The following is a 14070-nucleotide window of genomic DNA, read 5'->3' as shown; positions in this document are numbered from 1 at the left end:
AACTATGTAGCTTATAAGGGGTGACAGTGTGATTGTGAAAACCTTGTGGATCACACTCCCTTTATCCAACTTATGGATGGATGAGTAGAAACGTGGGGACAAAATCTAAATGAAAAATAGTGTGGGATGGAGGGATGGTTTGGGTGTTCTTTTTTACTTTTATTTTTTATTATTAGTTTTATTCTTTCTGGTGTAAGGAAAATGTTCAAAAATAGATTGGGGTGATGAATGCACAACTATATGATGGTGCTGTGAACAGTTGATTGTACACCATGGATGATTGTGGGTATGTGAATATATCTCAATAAAACTGAATTGAAAAAAAAAAAAAACTACTTACTACCAAGAAAACTACACTGTATTTAAGTATCAATTGTTCAGTAATTTTAAATTCAAATAAAATTCTAGAAAAATTAAAAAAAAATTCTGTTTTTATAAATATGAAAACTAAGTTCTTTGGTTTTGAAAAACTGAATCAAATGTAAGCAAACCCTTTGTCTCCAAGAATGAGTTATAATTTTAGCTTCTCCAATTTTGTCAACAGAATGCCAACTGAGGCAAAAAACCCTGAAATAAAAGAAATCGATAATGAGATTATTTCTGTCACTCAGGATACTGAAAAAGAATTTACAGATATTGAGGCAGATCTTTTAGAAGTAGTAAAAACATTCACACATGAAAAAGTGGATTTGCATGTATCAGATTATGAAGGTCAGTTCATTTAGATAATCTGTTTCTTTGACTTTATTAATTTGATAATAATGAATATTGGTTACCTAGCATAAACTTACTTAGTCTTATATTCTAGGTTAGTATGTTTACAACAGCCTAAAACATAAAATTAAAAGAGAATATAATATTTATGAAATGTTGAACTTATTAATTTGAAATATAAATGTTTTCAGTAAAACCAAGAACATCATAGGTAATTTTATGGTTACAGCTCTCTTAAAATTATTGGGTCTCTTACTGTATGTAATTATCTCTTCATTTCTGTGAATCAGTTCTAGGAACCTCTCCCTGGAAGTCTTCCTTAAAACAGAAATGCTTAGGGCTTTACATAGAGTTGTTCACACTGATATGAGGCCTCTGAAAGGCTCATCTAGGATTTACCTGATGAAAAGAGGATAATCTTCAGGTGTTTTTTAAAATATTTTTGTTAGAAGAGTAGAAAATGTGCCTGCCATTAAATTTATCTCCTGTAATTTTCCCTGAACCTTCTAAAAAATCAATAGATTATGTTTTAAATGGTCAGTTTCCTCTTCCTCTTTTTTCTCACTGTAGAAAACACCAAAGAGCCTATTGGAAGTCTTGAAAGTCCCATCTGCAGGCAGATTTTACCACAGCATTCAGAAGTAAGTCAGTGAGTAGTGGATAAAATTATTTTTAAATTTTGTCTAGTATTTAAATTATCCTTAAGCTTTTTTATTCATTGTTATTGAATACATCAAGCTAAGGCTGTCATCTAAACGTGTGCTGTGGACTGTAGAATAGAGATATGCTGTGCAGCATTTTTCTACCACTAAAATTCTATCATTAGCTGTCTAAGATTTAAGAATTTAGGGCAATGAAATTTTCGTTTCATAAATTGCCTTAGTAAGTTAATTTAATGAAAAGTGGTGAAAGTATCTTTTATTCAAAAAGTATAATCCAGCTAGTAGAATATAGATTTTGTGCATATATATGCACTTTTATGTATTATTGTTCTCTCAGTGTTTTAACTATGCCCTGAATTTCCAGGTGGAATGTAATGATTTCTAATTGTTGAAAGAATTCTTTTTTAAAAAAGGTTAGTTTTTTACCTAATTTTATAGCTGTTTTCACAGTGTAATTAATAATCACATGGTGATGAGTATATGTAATAATGTATTAGTCTACTGACATCATGTTGTCTTTGTATTTTTATATGCTCACTGGCTCAGGGTGATGGGTCATAGACAATTCATATAGTCTCAGGGTCTTGTTAGAGCAGGGCAAGGACTGTATGTTAACATTTGATTGCTCACTTACTTTTAGACTATTGTTATTTTAGGCAAGTGGCTAATGTGAAACTCAAAATATCCAAGACAATAATACCTATTTGTTTCACCTCTTTTCTTGTTGGGTGCTATTAATTTTAACAGCATTCCACAGGAGAAGTTCATTGTCCAAGGGAAGACCCATTGGAGACAAATATGGAGAAAAAATCGACTGAACAGAAAGTGTAAGGAGAAAAAATATGGAAATTATTATTGGCTTGTTTATTATCTAAGTGAAGCTTTCATCTTTTGTCATAATTTACAATACATATTTTATGTTGCTATTGTGTTTAAGTGAAATTGTAACTTCATTTTATAGCATTGGTAAATAATGATTTTTAATAAATATTATACTTGACGGAGTGTAATAAATAATGATACCTAAATTGACTTTTGTTTCCCTATCACATTCAGCTTTATCAAAATAAAATATAGCTGTAAATAGACCATACCGTACCATTTCCATTTTGATTTCATTAAATAAAGAACAATTATGAATCATAAACGAAAATCTTTCACTTAAAGATTGTGGCATATGATTACTACACACTGTTAGGGCTGTGGAAATGTACTCTGCCAGCTAACTTATTATTTTTTCAAGGGGAGCTGAAGGAAGTTTTCATTTTCTGCAATTTGAACATGATTTCTTAATTTTTAGAATTTTAGTAGTTTTGGAATTTTAGATTGACTTTGGGTAAAAGAAGCAACATAACTGGATTCTTTCTCTTCTCTGTACACAAATATTGTTCAGTTCTTCTGTGGATAATTAACAAAAAGAATATATTTAATGTTATTTGCCTTTACATGTAATTTAGATGCTTCTTTTAGTAAAAACTTGTCTACAGTTTCAAATGTGACAATGGATTCTTTACTGTCCCTAAGCAAAGAATCTGTCTCTCCATTGGTGAAATTTGAGTTCCCTGCTAAACTCATATGCCCTCAATTTATATTCTGTTGTTTTTTGTTGTTGAGTACTCAGTGTTCAAATAATATGTTAAGTCATCCAAAGGTATTCTTTGCTTTTGTTTGAATCTGTTACTAATTGCTATGGAGACAGATGTAAATAGATTATAATTATGAGCTAAGCATTACAGAGAATTAGAGAATGTTCAACTCTTAGTTGGCTCAGAATTAGATCACTTCTACCTTAAATAATGTGAAGAAAATTTTACTTCCTAATTACTTATTAATCTTATTTATAGTATGATCGAAGCCTTTTCAAGTCCTGAACACACCATTCCTCATTCACTCTGTGTAGATACAAGTTCAGAAATTTCTAGGTAAGAATTTTTGCCTACTGTACCATTTGAAATAATTATGTTTTTATAAGTAAGAGAATGAAATGATGCCTGCTATAACATTCTGTAGTAATTACTAAATGATTTTACTAAAAGCTAAGAGAATAAACTAAAAGTAACATAAAACATTGAAAGAACAACATAGGTGCACATTTCTGGTACCTTTAAGTTAATTTGGAGGGTTTTACTGTAACAGTTGTGTTTTAAGACATACAGGAACTATTTTAGAAAAGTCTTATCTGAAGAAAAAGAAACAATGTATGTATTACTGAAAAATACTGCTGTTGCCTATTTTCAGCCTCTGACATATTTCTAACAGCGTTTGAAATGCTTTTAATTCTCTCATAGAGCAGATTCATCTGATTCAGTCTTTCGAATTTCTTTTACCAAGGTTGAACAGAGGTAACACAGTTTGAATGTTTAGTGTTTAGAAGTCCTGCTGATATAAGAGGATTATATAACACAACTTTGATTTAGAAAAATTCTGCACAATTAGAATTGATCTCCTTTCATCTTGTTGAAAGCAAAGTCCAATAAAGTTGTCTTAAAATAGGCAGATCATACTGTAAACAATTGAAAGTACGATTTGTTTTGTATGACTGCGTGGTATGTGAATATATCTCAATAAAATGAAGATTAAAAAAAACAAACAAAAAAATAGGCAGATCAGTTGTAATGCCTGGTTTTTTTTTGTATTTGCTAAATAAACTTACATTATTCAGCACATAATATTTTGGTTGGTGGGGTTTTTATAAAAGTAAAGTCTGTGGTATGTTTGGAAATGAAATAGTCACAATACTGTTGTTTCACATTTAATGATAATTGGTAGTAGTTCTCCTGATCCTAGAATTAATTTTTTTTAACCCATTCTTTCTCCAGTTTTCCTGCCTCAATTCTGTATCATGAATTTTAATAACTTATTCCCAAACCAAAGTACATAGTCTATAGAGTTATTCAGAACAATTGCACAGGTTTCAAACTCAGGGACCAGGCAAGTAAAATAAATATTCGAACAGTTCTGAGGGTAACACCATAGGGAGGGGACCACGAATGACAAGACAGTATGTGCCCCTTAGTAAAGACATTCAGATGAAAAACTGTGCTGACTCACAAACGTGTCTGGCCCACCCACTAGTGAAATCAGTTCTAGGATTTAAATCTGAAAACTACCCAAGTAACCATTGAATTAGAAGAAAAAAGTACAATCAAAATACTGAGATCATATACATCTAATTTGTTTTTTTGTTGATTAATGTGTGTTTTTTTTTATTTATATACTTCCATATAGTGCACAGATTTCTGCATTTAAAGATAAATCTTTCTCATTTCCACCTCTGGAATCAAATGGAGTCAGTGTCGCTTCAAAAACATTGGTTTCAACACCTCGGAAGACCCAGAAAAATGAACCTGGGGCTCAATTACCCGACTCTTCAGATTCTGTTAGGCAGATGCTCCAAAATGAAATGTTTAAATTAGTTCAGGTGAGTATATTGGTATATAAGTAAGTAAATCTATGCATGATGTATGTAGGGTTTTCAAATAAGAACAACCTTCCAGAAATGGACAAGTTAAAATTAAATTGCAGGTACTTCTCTTCTTTGGCAGTCTTCACATGTCATTCAAAAGTTCATGACTCTAGGGCCTGGAGTCTAGGCTGAGCTACCTATTTCTCACAATTGCTTCTTTTTACTGAACTCTTTGGGATCCAGAGCTGCTTATAAAAGCGAGGTTGGGGGTTGGGGTGGGAATGGTAATCATGTTATGTCATGCCGTATTTCTTATCTTCAAATCATATTTTGAACTTGGTTTGAAACTGTCAGCTACGTTTCAAAGTATTCTTCACTTTGATTTCCATCATATTGCTCTTGCCTGGTTAGCCTTTCCTCTGTCAACCAGCAGTTCTTTCCTCTTATATGTTTTGTTTTGAAATAACTCAAATTTACAAAGTTGCAAGGATATTACAAAGAAGTCTTTTATACCCTTTACCCAAATTCACCAGTGTTTAACATTTACACATTATTTTTCCCCTGAACATTTTAAGAATAGTTTGCATTTATCATGTCCCTTTATCTCTCTTTTTAAATAGCAATGTTACAAATTACTCAGTTAACACAAGATAATAACTACAATAACAATAAATCCTCTGTTGTCAGTGGTTACAATCCCCCCTTAGGTTTGTTCATTCCTCAATCTTGAGGTATTTGGGATGATGACCACTCTGGCTGCTACAGGCTGAGGGACATAGATATTGTGGGTCAGAGGAATGGAATTATTTTGCTTGTAGTTGAAGATACTCCTTGCTTTCAGGCTGGGGCTGATCCATCATCATCATTTTGTTAGCTGTCCATGGCAGGTCTGAAGAACTGGAGTTGACCACAACATACCTGCTGGGTTTCAGGCTCAACTGGAGGCTTTAAATCTCTGAGAAATAAACTTAATGCATAGATTGAAATTTACAGGTTCAAATAAAAGAAGTAGAAGGATCATGATTAGGGGATTTATAAGTGAATATATCTATGTTATATTGAGGAAATAGCTTTCAGAGTTCCCCAGATAGAGCCAACTGAGGGGATGTCGATTTCATGTAGCAATATGGCTTGCCGATGTTGTCCGGACATCCATAAGGCCATCAGGAGCACTTTTGCAGCAATTCTTATTTCTCTTTCTTTTTCATCCTTTCAACATTAATTTCCCTCAAGTCTAATCTACCAGTTTGCTGTAGGTTCACTTCTATATCCTTTTATGTGATGACTCTTGGCACTGATTTTCTCTGTGAACTTCTGGACCCTGACGAGAATACTTCCTTAGCATGTCCCATTGTCACATGAAATTTATTAAGACTGATTTTTTTCTTATTCTCCTAGTTCCTTCTTTCTCTTTCCTATTTTAGTAGCACAACCTGTTCTGCCAGCTTCATATTTTAAAAGCGTTTTTCCCAGAGTGTAATCTATGGATTACCTGGGGACTTGTTAAAATGCAGCTTCTTGTATATTTAACAAGTTCTCCAAGTAATTCTAATGCTCACAAATGATTAAGAATCACTGTTTTAGAGGGTCATCTTTGCCTTCTTTCACTACCCATATCCAGTGTTTTACTATGCACCATTGATTCTTTTGCCCACACTATATCAGCATAGCCTTGCTATTTCTAAGGCTAAAGCCAACCTTAGATACTTAGCACTTCAAACTTCCATTGTTTTTTGCTCCAAAATTTGTTATATATACATTTTCTAGGATATTTTTCAGATATTGTTTTAATACTATTGTTTTCCTATTTAAAAATGTTCAGTAAATTTGTAAGTACAATTTGTATATTATATGATATCATCTTGTTCTAAAAATGCAGAGACTGAAAAAAAATACACCAAAATTTCAATACTAGTTGTTTCTAGTGATAGGATTGTTGATTGTTTTTATTTTCTTTTTCCATACTTCTCTTTTTTCTATAATAAGCATATAATTATTTTATAATTGAAAGAAACTTTTGTATTTTTTTTAACCTGCAGCATTTCCCTATTGGGTTGTTTTATTAAGTACAAATTCTTCTGTTGGCCTTGAATGCTTCATGACCTGCCTTTACTTTTATTCCTTTCCTACCATACTCTCACAAGTCCAGTGTTCTCAAAGTGTGATTCCTGGACCAGTAGCATCAGCATCCCTTAGATGTAAGATATACAAATTCTCAGGTACGACCTCAGAGCTATTAAGTCAGACACTTTAGTAACAGGGCTCAGCACACAGTGGTTTAACAGATCCTTCAGGTAATTCTGATGCATGCTCAAGTTTGAGAACTTCTGTACTGATCTATCTTCTTGTTATCCTTGTTATAAATTTCCTGTTCAGGCTAAGCCAGTGTGTATGCTAGTGATTCACAAAGTTTTTCTGCACATTGAAATCACCTGGACATCTTTTGAAACGACTGATCTTGGCTCCCATTACCAGATATTCTGATTTTATTGGTATGGGGTATGACCAGACCATTGAGAGTTTTAAAAGCTCCCGTGATTATAACTGCAGCAAAGTTTGAGAACCACTGGTGCATGCCTTTGCCTGTTATCCAATCAGTACTTCCAAGGAAAACATTTACTCTTTACTTGTTTGGTACTCTATGTTCTTTTCTCTTCCGAAAACCTGACCAAAGACACCATTCAAAGATTCCTTCTTTGATTATCTTCATCCCACTCCCTCAGATCACTCTTTTGTGATCCCTGGGATGTTTAGGTAAACTGCTTTATAAAAATTCCCAAGTCTTATTGATGAATACATGTTCATATTCTCGATGGACAGCTTGCTTGAGAATAGGAAACTATTCTTTTTTCACTTTTTCTTTTACATCTCTCCTGGCTATGCCTACTGCTCAGCATTCATGAGTCTGACAGAAATAGAGACAGAGGTATGACTACTTTGGAATATTCAGATGATTGTTGATGCTTCCTTAGATTCTTTTCGTTTTATTTTAAGATTAAAAAATTTTTTTTGTTTTATTCTAGCTGCAACAGATTAACTTCATGAGCCTAATGCAGATAGTAGGGTCATCCTTTGCTAACCTCCCGAATATACATCAAATTGTACAGCAATCTCAATCTGTGCCTTTGGTGGGAAGCCAAGTATCAAACCCCATAAGAGGGAGTGGTGATGTTGAAGATACCAGTGGAAATCTTAAGGACAGATTTTTCATTAAATCGCAGTCCGTGGGAGAGTACACCAGAGAGTCTGGCAAGAACAGCCCACACTTCCATAAAGGAATTGTTCAAACTGATCAAGACAATAATGGAAATGTACAGGTACTGCATGTAAAAGTACCATTAAAGTTGTCCTACTAGTTCACATGTTAGTTCTTTGTTACTTGAGTAAATAACATTTTTGGCAATTATAACTTTCCACTCCCTTCAAGACAGAACACTGAACATCATTTACACAATAAGGAATTTGTAATATATTCGAAACTTACATAATATCTCTTTTTCCTCTTACAGAATGGGAGTATTCCTTTATTTCAATTAGAAGGCCAACCCCAGAATAGAGGACTAACTTCAACATCTCAAAAATTATCACCAACTTCATTGTTTCCAGCTTCTACTGCAGATACTCACCTTCCCCTTTTGTCTACATCTTCTGCCATTCAGAAGACGCCTAGACTTATCCCAACTGCAAAATCTGTCAGTCCTGGTGATGGTTTTCCTTTGCTTCAGTTTCAGCCTCAGCATGAATTCAAACCCCTTTTCTTACCTATGAGAAGAGACCCACAAGTTTCCTTTAGGCCTCTGCCACAACCTAGAGTGATTTGGGGATTATCTGATTCCTTCCAGCCTCCTTTGCCTCAGAGACCAGTGCACACTACTTCAATATCCCATTTGAATTTGAACCAGTATAATACTGAGGCTACAAAAAAGGCAGTTGAGCAGAAAAAATGGGCAGAAACTGTAAATACAGAAATCCCTAAACATCTGAACTTAGATCAGTACGTTGGGCAAGAAAACTTGACACCCCAGCAGGACTCTTCAGTATTTATAAAACCAGAAAAACTCCTTGATGTTAAACCCGGGCCCCTTGAGATATCTCCTCAGGATTCCTTTCGGCTTCCATTATTGCACCTGCAATTTAAACCTCCTTTTGTGTTTTCATCTGCCTCAAGAGCATCAATACACTCAGTACCCATCAGAACTGTAACAGAAGAAAGAAAATGCCCAAGACTTTCATTACTCCATTCATGTCTGTCTCCAGAAATCATGGTAATAAATTTTTGCAGGGTGATACAAAAGCCGAGTCTTGCATTATTCATACTATATAAATACTGTTTGTTCAGTGAAAAGCTCTTGCACATTTTCTTTTTAAAAGAATGCTTCTGTTATAGGAAATAATGTATAAAATCAGGTTTAAAATAACTGTTGGATATTTAAAGGTTTTAGGTCTTGTACATAAATACCAAAATTTACTGGACTCTTTCATAGATATATCATCTCTCAGAGAATAAGTAAATTAAATTACCAGGTATTCTTATTTTGTGTGTGTGTGTGTGTGTGTGTGTGGAGAGAGAAAGAGTTTGAGGTTCCTGGCAATTGTTATATGATTGTTTTCAAATCTGTGAAGGATTGCACTTGTTAAATAGACCCAGACCTGTAAGTAGTTGTGTATGTAATAAAATGGTAGCTTTTTAAAGTACTTTAAAACACAAAATTGAATCTTTATAAAGCCACCAAGTCCTCTTTAAAGGTATAATCTGTGATTGATAAAATTAAAATTGTTTAGCTTCTAATTTTTTAGGTGAGTTTATGCTGTCTTAGGGAAGTAGTTGAGTAATTCTTTCTCTGGTACTGGAAAAAGAAATGTCCATTCCTTTAAGGAAAGATATTTACCCTACCTACTTTTCTAACAAGCATATTATGAATGGAAGAAGAAAGGATTAAAGGAGTAGAAAAATAGACATTCTGAGAAAGATTTTTAAATTTTTCATTAGAGGGAATATTGTAATGAACTCCCAAATTCCCATCACCCAACTTCAGGAATATCAGCATTTTGCTAATCTGTTCTATCCTCAGCCCCACCTCTCTCTTCCCATCTCAGATAATTTTGAATCAAAGGCTAGACATTATATTATTTCTTTTATAATTATAAGAAGGAAGATTTTTAATATGGTAAAGAAATTAAGACGATGAATACTTCTCGCTTAATTTCCGAAATACAATGACCCAGCTGAAACTTGCAGCACTCTAAGATCATTTATTCTTTAAGACTGAGGTGCTCAGATTACCAGTCCAAATTAATTTATCTTTGATATGTTCTCTCTCTTATACATTTTAGTTTAATTTAAACAAATATTTTTCTCAATTTTTGGTTAACATATTGCATTATTCAGGTTTGTAATTTTGAATTATTATGCTTTTTTCTTTCTTATAGTACAAAAAACCACAACTTATCCCACTTGAAAATCTCATTTCATTTAAACAAAGCCAACAGGGACTAACACATAATTTATTTGAACAAGGCGATCTTGGACAATTTCAGCTTTTAAAGGTTAAAATAGAACCATCTGAAGAAAGACAAGGAAAGGACAGTAAAAAAAGGCAAGTGTTAAATGAGACTTTATTTGAGAATATCACATACCAGCAACTACTTTATTTATTATAAAATCATTAAAATGGAAGTCATTTGATTCAGTCTCTGAACCTACACATAATTGCATATACAATTTCCTTGTCAAGTGTCATGCGTTTAAACACATCTTGTAATGAGGAAAATTTTTATATTGCGAAGCAAATACTGTTATTTTTACAGTTCTTTTAAGGAATTCTTTCCCACCATTCATAGGCTAAAGAACTCCTTTGCATTTTTCTCTGTAACAGGATGAACAGCCATCTTTTGTAACACAAATATTTGGCATCTTGTAATATTCCACATACTATTCAGTGCATTGAGCTAATAATTAATCATTGTTATTCATGTTAACATATCCTCCAGAATCTTATAAGCACAAAGTAGGTGATGTAAATTGTCACAAGGTACTAAGAAATGTATGTGTAAAAAAAGCAAGGCTCTGACTTCTGATGAAGAGCTCTGATTATGACGTTTTACTCATAATGGATATTCAACAACATGTGTTGACTGGTAGATTATTACTAAGTCTAGAAAATACTTTTAAAATTTCACATTTATCAAACCCTAAAATCTACTACCAGGTGCTCTTTCCAGAAATGGTTCCTTCCTTCCACCTTTTCCATGTATTTCCTCCTCAAAGTAAGTCTTCCCCTAGCTTTTGGGACCTCTTTCCACCATGCTCTGGGATATGTCTGAGATGCCTAAGTGTGCTTAAATTCTTCAGATAGACAGATAGAAAGATCTGGTCCCATTTCTATCTTAGAATCTGCAGAAGAAAGAGCATTTGAAAGTTACCTAAACATATAGCCCTGATCTGAGATTCCAATGACTAACACAGAGTAGTTTAGTAGTAGAGGAACTAGAAATAAATTTCGTGTTTCCTTGACTTTTTGCTTATATTTGCTTGTATTATAAAGGAATATCTTGTTTATTTAGTTAAATGCTATTGAAAATAATATAGCATAATTTTGATAACTGTCTCCTTAATAGGATAAAACGATGATTAAACATGTTACAGAAGCAGTAAAAACATGTTTTGTACTATTGTTTTTATAGGCAAAGAAGACGAGCTGAGAAAGAGCTGCAAGAAAAAAATTTAGAGAAACTGAGGAGAAAACCAAGAGTGTCTTTCCAACCAAAGGACTCCATCATTAATGATAATGATTCAGAAATAGTTATGAAACCCAAGGTATAAAAAAACTACTTATAGATTCTTTCCTCATTTGCATGTTTAGAGTTTGGAAAGTATTTGGGAATTATCTAGTCTTCTGATTGTTGGAATCTTCTGAATGTGATCAGGAGAATCTTTTACATCACTAAATACATATGTCCCTGTTGCTTCCTTCCATGGAAAAGTAGATATATAGTTGTGAGTGTGAGAAGCAGCTTGGTGGCAAATCAACAACTGTAGTTTGTCTCCTTTTTGACTTTTTTGTATTTGAGATCATTCTTTGTTCTTCCTCTCTAGAACACCTTAAAGCATATTGTATGTTATTTGGGCTTCTCCAGTTACAGTTTGACATATCTGTTTGAGGTGCTTCTAGGACTTCCCAAAATGAGTTTTGTTTGTGATATAACCTATGTTTTAATTAAGATATTTTCAAACATTACTTCTAAATTTGGTGACAGTCTATTTAGCTGTTTTTGCAACATCAGATTAAGGGAACAGAATGTAGTTGTTTTTAGAAGGATTTTTTTAAAATGTCTGTAGGCTCATGTTAAAAATGTTTGTTGAGTCAGTGAAAGATTTTGATGTAATGTGGGTACTAATTGAGTATCAAAGCTATTCTCCATGGGAGAATTGCATACTAATTTAGTAACTGCATTAAATTGATAATGCTGTTTTTTATTATTTGACTTAAGAATTTAGTGAACTCTTGTCGAGTTACTTGGATAGAGTAAATAAAGAGGTTTAAGTCCTCTTATTTTTAGAGTTATAGGAATTGAACCTGTGCCTAAGAATTAAAAAAAATCTTCATAGCTATTGAATATTTTAATTGAACATTGAATATTTTTTCCAAAATAATAAGTGTCTTTGAGTTAATCACAGATTGATCGTTTGGGGATTCATTTAGGAGCAACCAGAACACCGTGGTTCCCAGTCTTTGGATGGCTTTGATATTCCTTTTGGTATGTATATGCGTGATTCGTGTAATGCCTAAGTTCAGCATTATGATACGTTCTAGAGAGGTGGACAATATAAAAATGAGACTAAATTCTTTTCATGTTGTCTTTGGCAAGATGTTATGTATGTGCGTTATGATAGGTTATCCAATAGATCTGTGGTTGACAAACCCACCTGCCAGATTGCACCCATGCCTGTTTTTGTATATTAAGTTTCACTGAAACATAGCCATTGTGAGCTCTTAAATGGTTTTGATGACACTCAAATATACATGTACTGTCCTGTGTTCTCTCATCTTTCTGTTCTACTTTCACTTTAAATTCAACATGTCTAAATTTTAAATTAGGAGACTGTTACTGATACCACTAGTCTCCTAATTGGCCAAATTTTTACCTCATCCTTGATTTGCCCCTGTACTCCATTCTCCTGTTCATTCACTTAGTCCTTGACCTGGTCTTCCCTTCCTTTCTCACTGCTACTGCCCTTCATCAGGTCTCTGCATGCCTAAACTAACCAGAGATCTCTGCTTAGCTTCAATCTCTCAACTTCCTAACCTGTCTGGCATTTTTCTTTCCTACCTGTTTGTCTTCAAACTGCTTTTTCATTTTTAAAAATGAATTTCTTCCCTTCGTAAAGGTAATACATATTTATTGGAGTAAATTTAGAAAATTCAAATAGGAAAAAAGAAAACTAAAATCTCTCATACTGCTTTTGCCTAGAGATAACCAGTGTTAATATTCCTGCAGACTTTATTTTATGAATATCCCTGTGCGCATGTGTGTGTGTGTATATTTCTGCAAATATACAGATAAAAATATGTAGGGATATTTATAAAATAAAAAAGATAGCTCCTATACTTGTTTATAACTTACTTATATTTACATACCAGTAGATATAGATATCTTCCTATATCACCAAGTATTCTTCTACAGTGTCATTTTCAATGATTGCCTAGTTATCCGGTTGATATGTCCTAATCACTACTCTCTTATTCTACTTACTCTTCCTGGTAAGATCGCTCAGGAGAATTCACATCTAAACCCAAGCTCCCATAATATATTTTGGGCTTTGATTCTGCTTCCTGCTGAACTTATCCCCTTGGGTGGAAATTACCTCAGGCATACTGCTATACTCAGGATGAGCTCATTTCCTCCGAGCACCAGCCCCATACAAACTAATTTGTCTCCTATGTCCTCTGTCTACATTGTGCTACTACCAACCTAACCCCAAATATGGGTTAGTCTGAATTGTGCCCTCCCCCTCTCATCTAGTCAGTAAATAGCCACTTTGTTTTGCGAGGATCTTACTATGGATGGTCAGATGCTGCAAGGAGGAGAAACATAGGAGATATTTGAAAGAAAGCTTATTATACTCACAGGTCCTAGAGAAAGAGTCGCAGCCCAATTTGTAGGGCACATGGAGGAATGCACCAGGAGCAGGAGGCTCAACCAAGCCTCACGTGGATGGGGACTATGCCTTTTACAGCATTGTAGGGTTGGGACTTAAGTGATTGGTCAGACAGGTATATGATTGAG

The 14070-nt window shown here is 33.7% G+C and overlaps 1 protein-coding gene across 9 annotated transcripts in view; it reads left to right on the top strand.

Moving 5' to 3' along the window:
- Positions 1 to 14070, top strand: part of CPLANE1 (ciliogenesis and planar polarity effector 1) — a 254183-nt gene that overhangs the window by 120397 nt on the left and 119716 nt on the right. For all 9 annotated transcript variants that reach the window (XR_005210980.1, XM_037799359.1, XM_037799363.1 and 6 more), the window contains 10 exons: positions 545 to 711; positions 1285 to 1355; positions 2124 to 2203; positions 3221 to 3298; positions 4605 to 4797; positions 7806 to 8099; positions 8292 to 9047; positions 10213 to 10379; positions 11467 to 11599; positions 12486 to 12540. Coding sequence is in view for 8 of the 9 variants with exons in the window: in XM_037799359.1 (XP_037655287.1) it covers positions 545 to 711; positions 1285 to 1355; positions 2124 to 2203; positions 3221 to 3298; positions 4605 to 4797; positions 7806 to 8099; positions 8292 to 9047; positions 10213 to 10379; positions 11467 to 11599; positions 12486 to 12540 (1994 nt within the window). In the remaining variant the exon portion in view is untranslated. The remainder of the gene's footprint in view (positions 1 to 544; positions 712 to 1284; positions 1356 to 2123; positions 2204 to 3220; positions 3299 to 4604; positions 4798 to 7805; positions 8100 to 8291; positions 9048 to 10212; positions 10380 to 11466; positions 11600 to 12485; positions 12541 to 14070) is intronic.

This window comes from Choloepus didactylus, chromosome 11, assembly GCF_015220235.1.
Source record: "Choloepus didactylus isolate mChoDid1 chromosome 11, mChoDid1.pri, whole genome shotgun sequence".
NCBI classification, from domain to species: Eukaryota; Metazoa; Chordata; class Mammalia; order Pilosa; family Megalonychidae; genus Choloepus; species Choloepus didactylus.
Note: the sequence above shows the minus strand (reverse complement) of the source record. Positions and strands in the feature narration are given on the sequence as shown.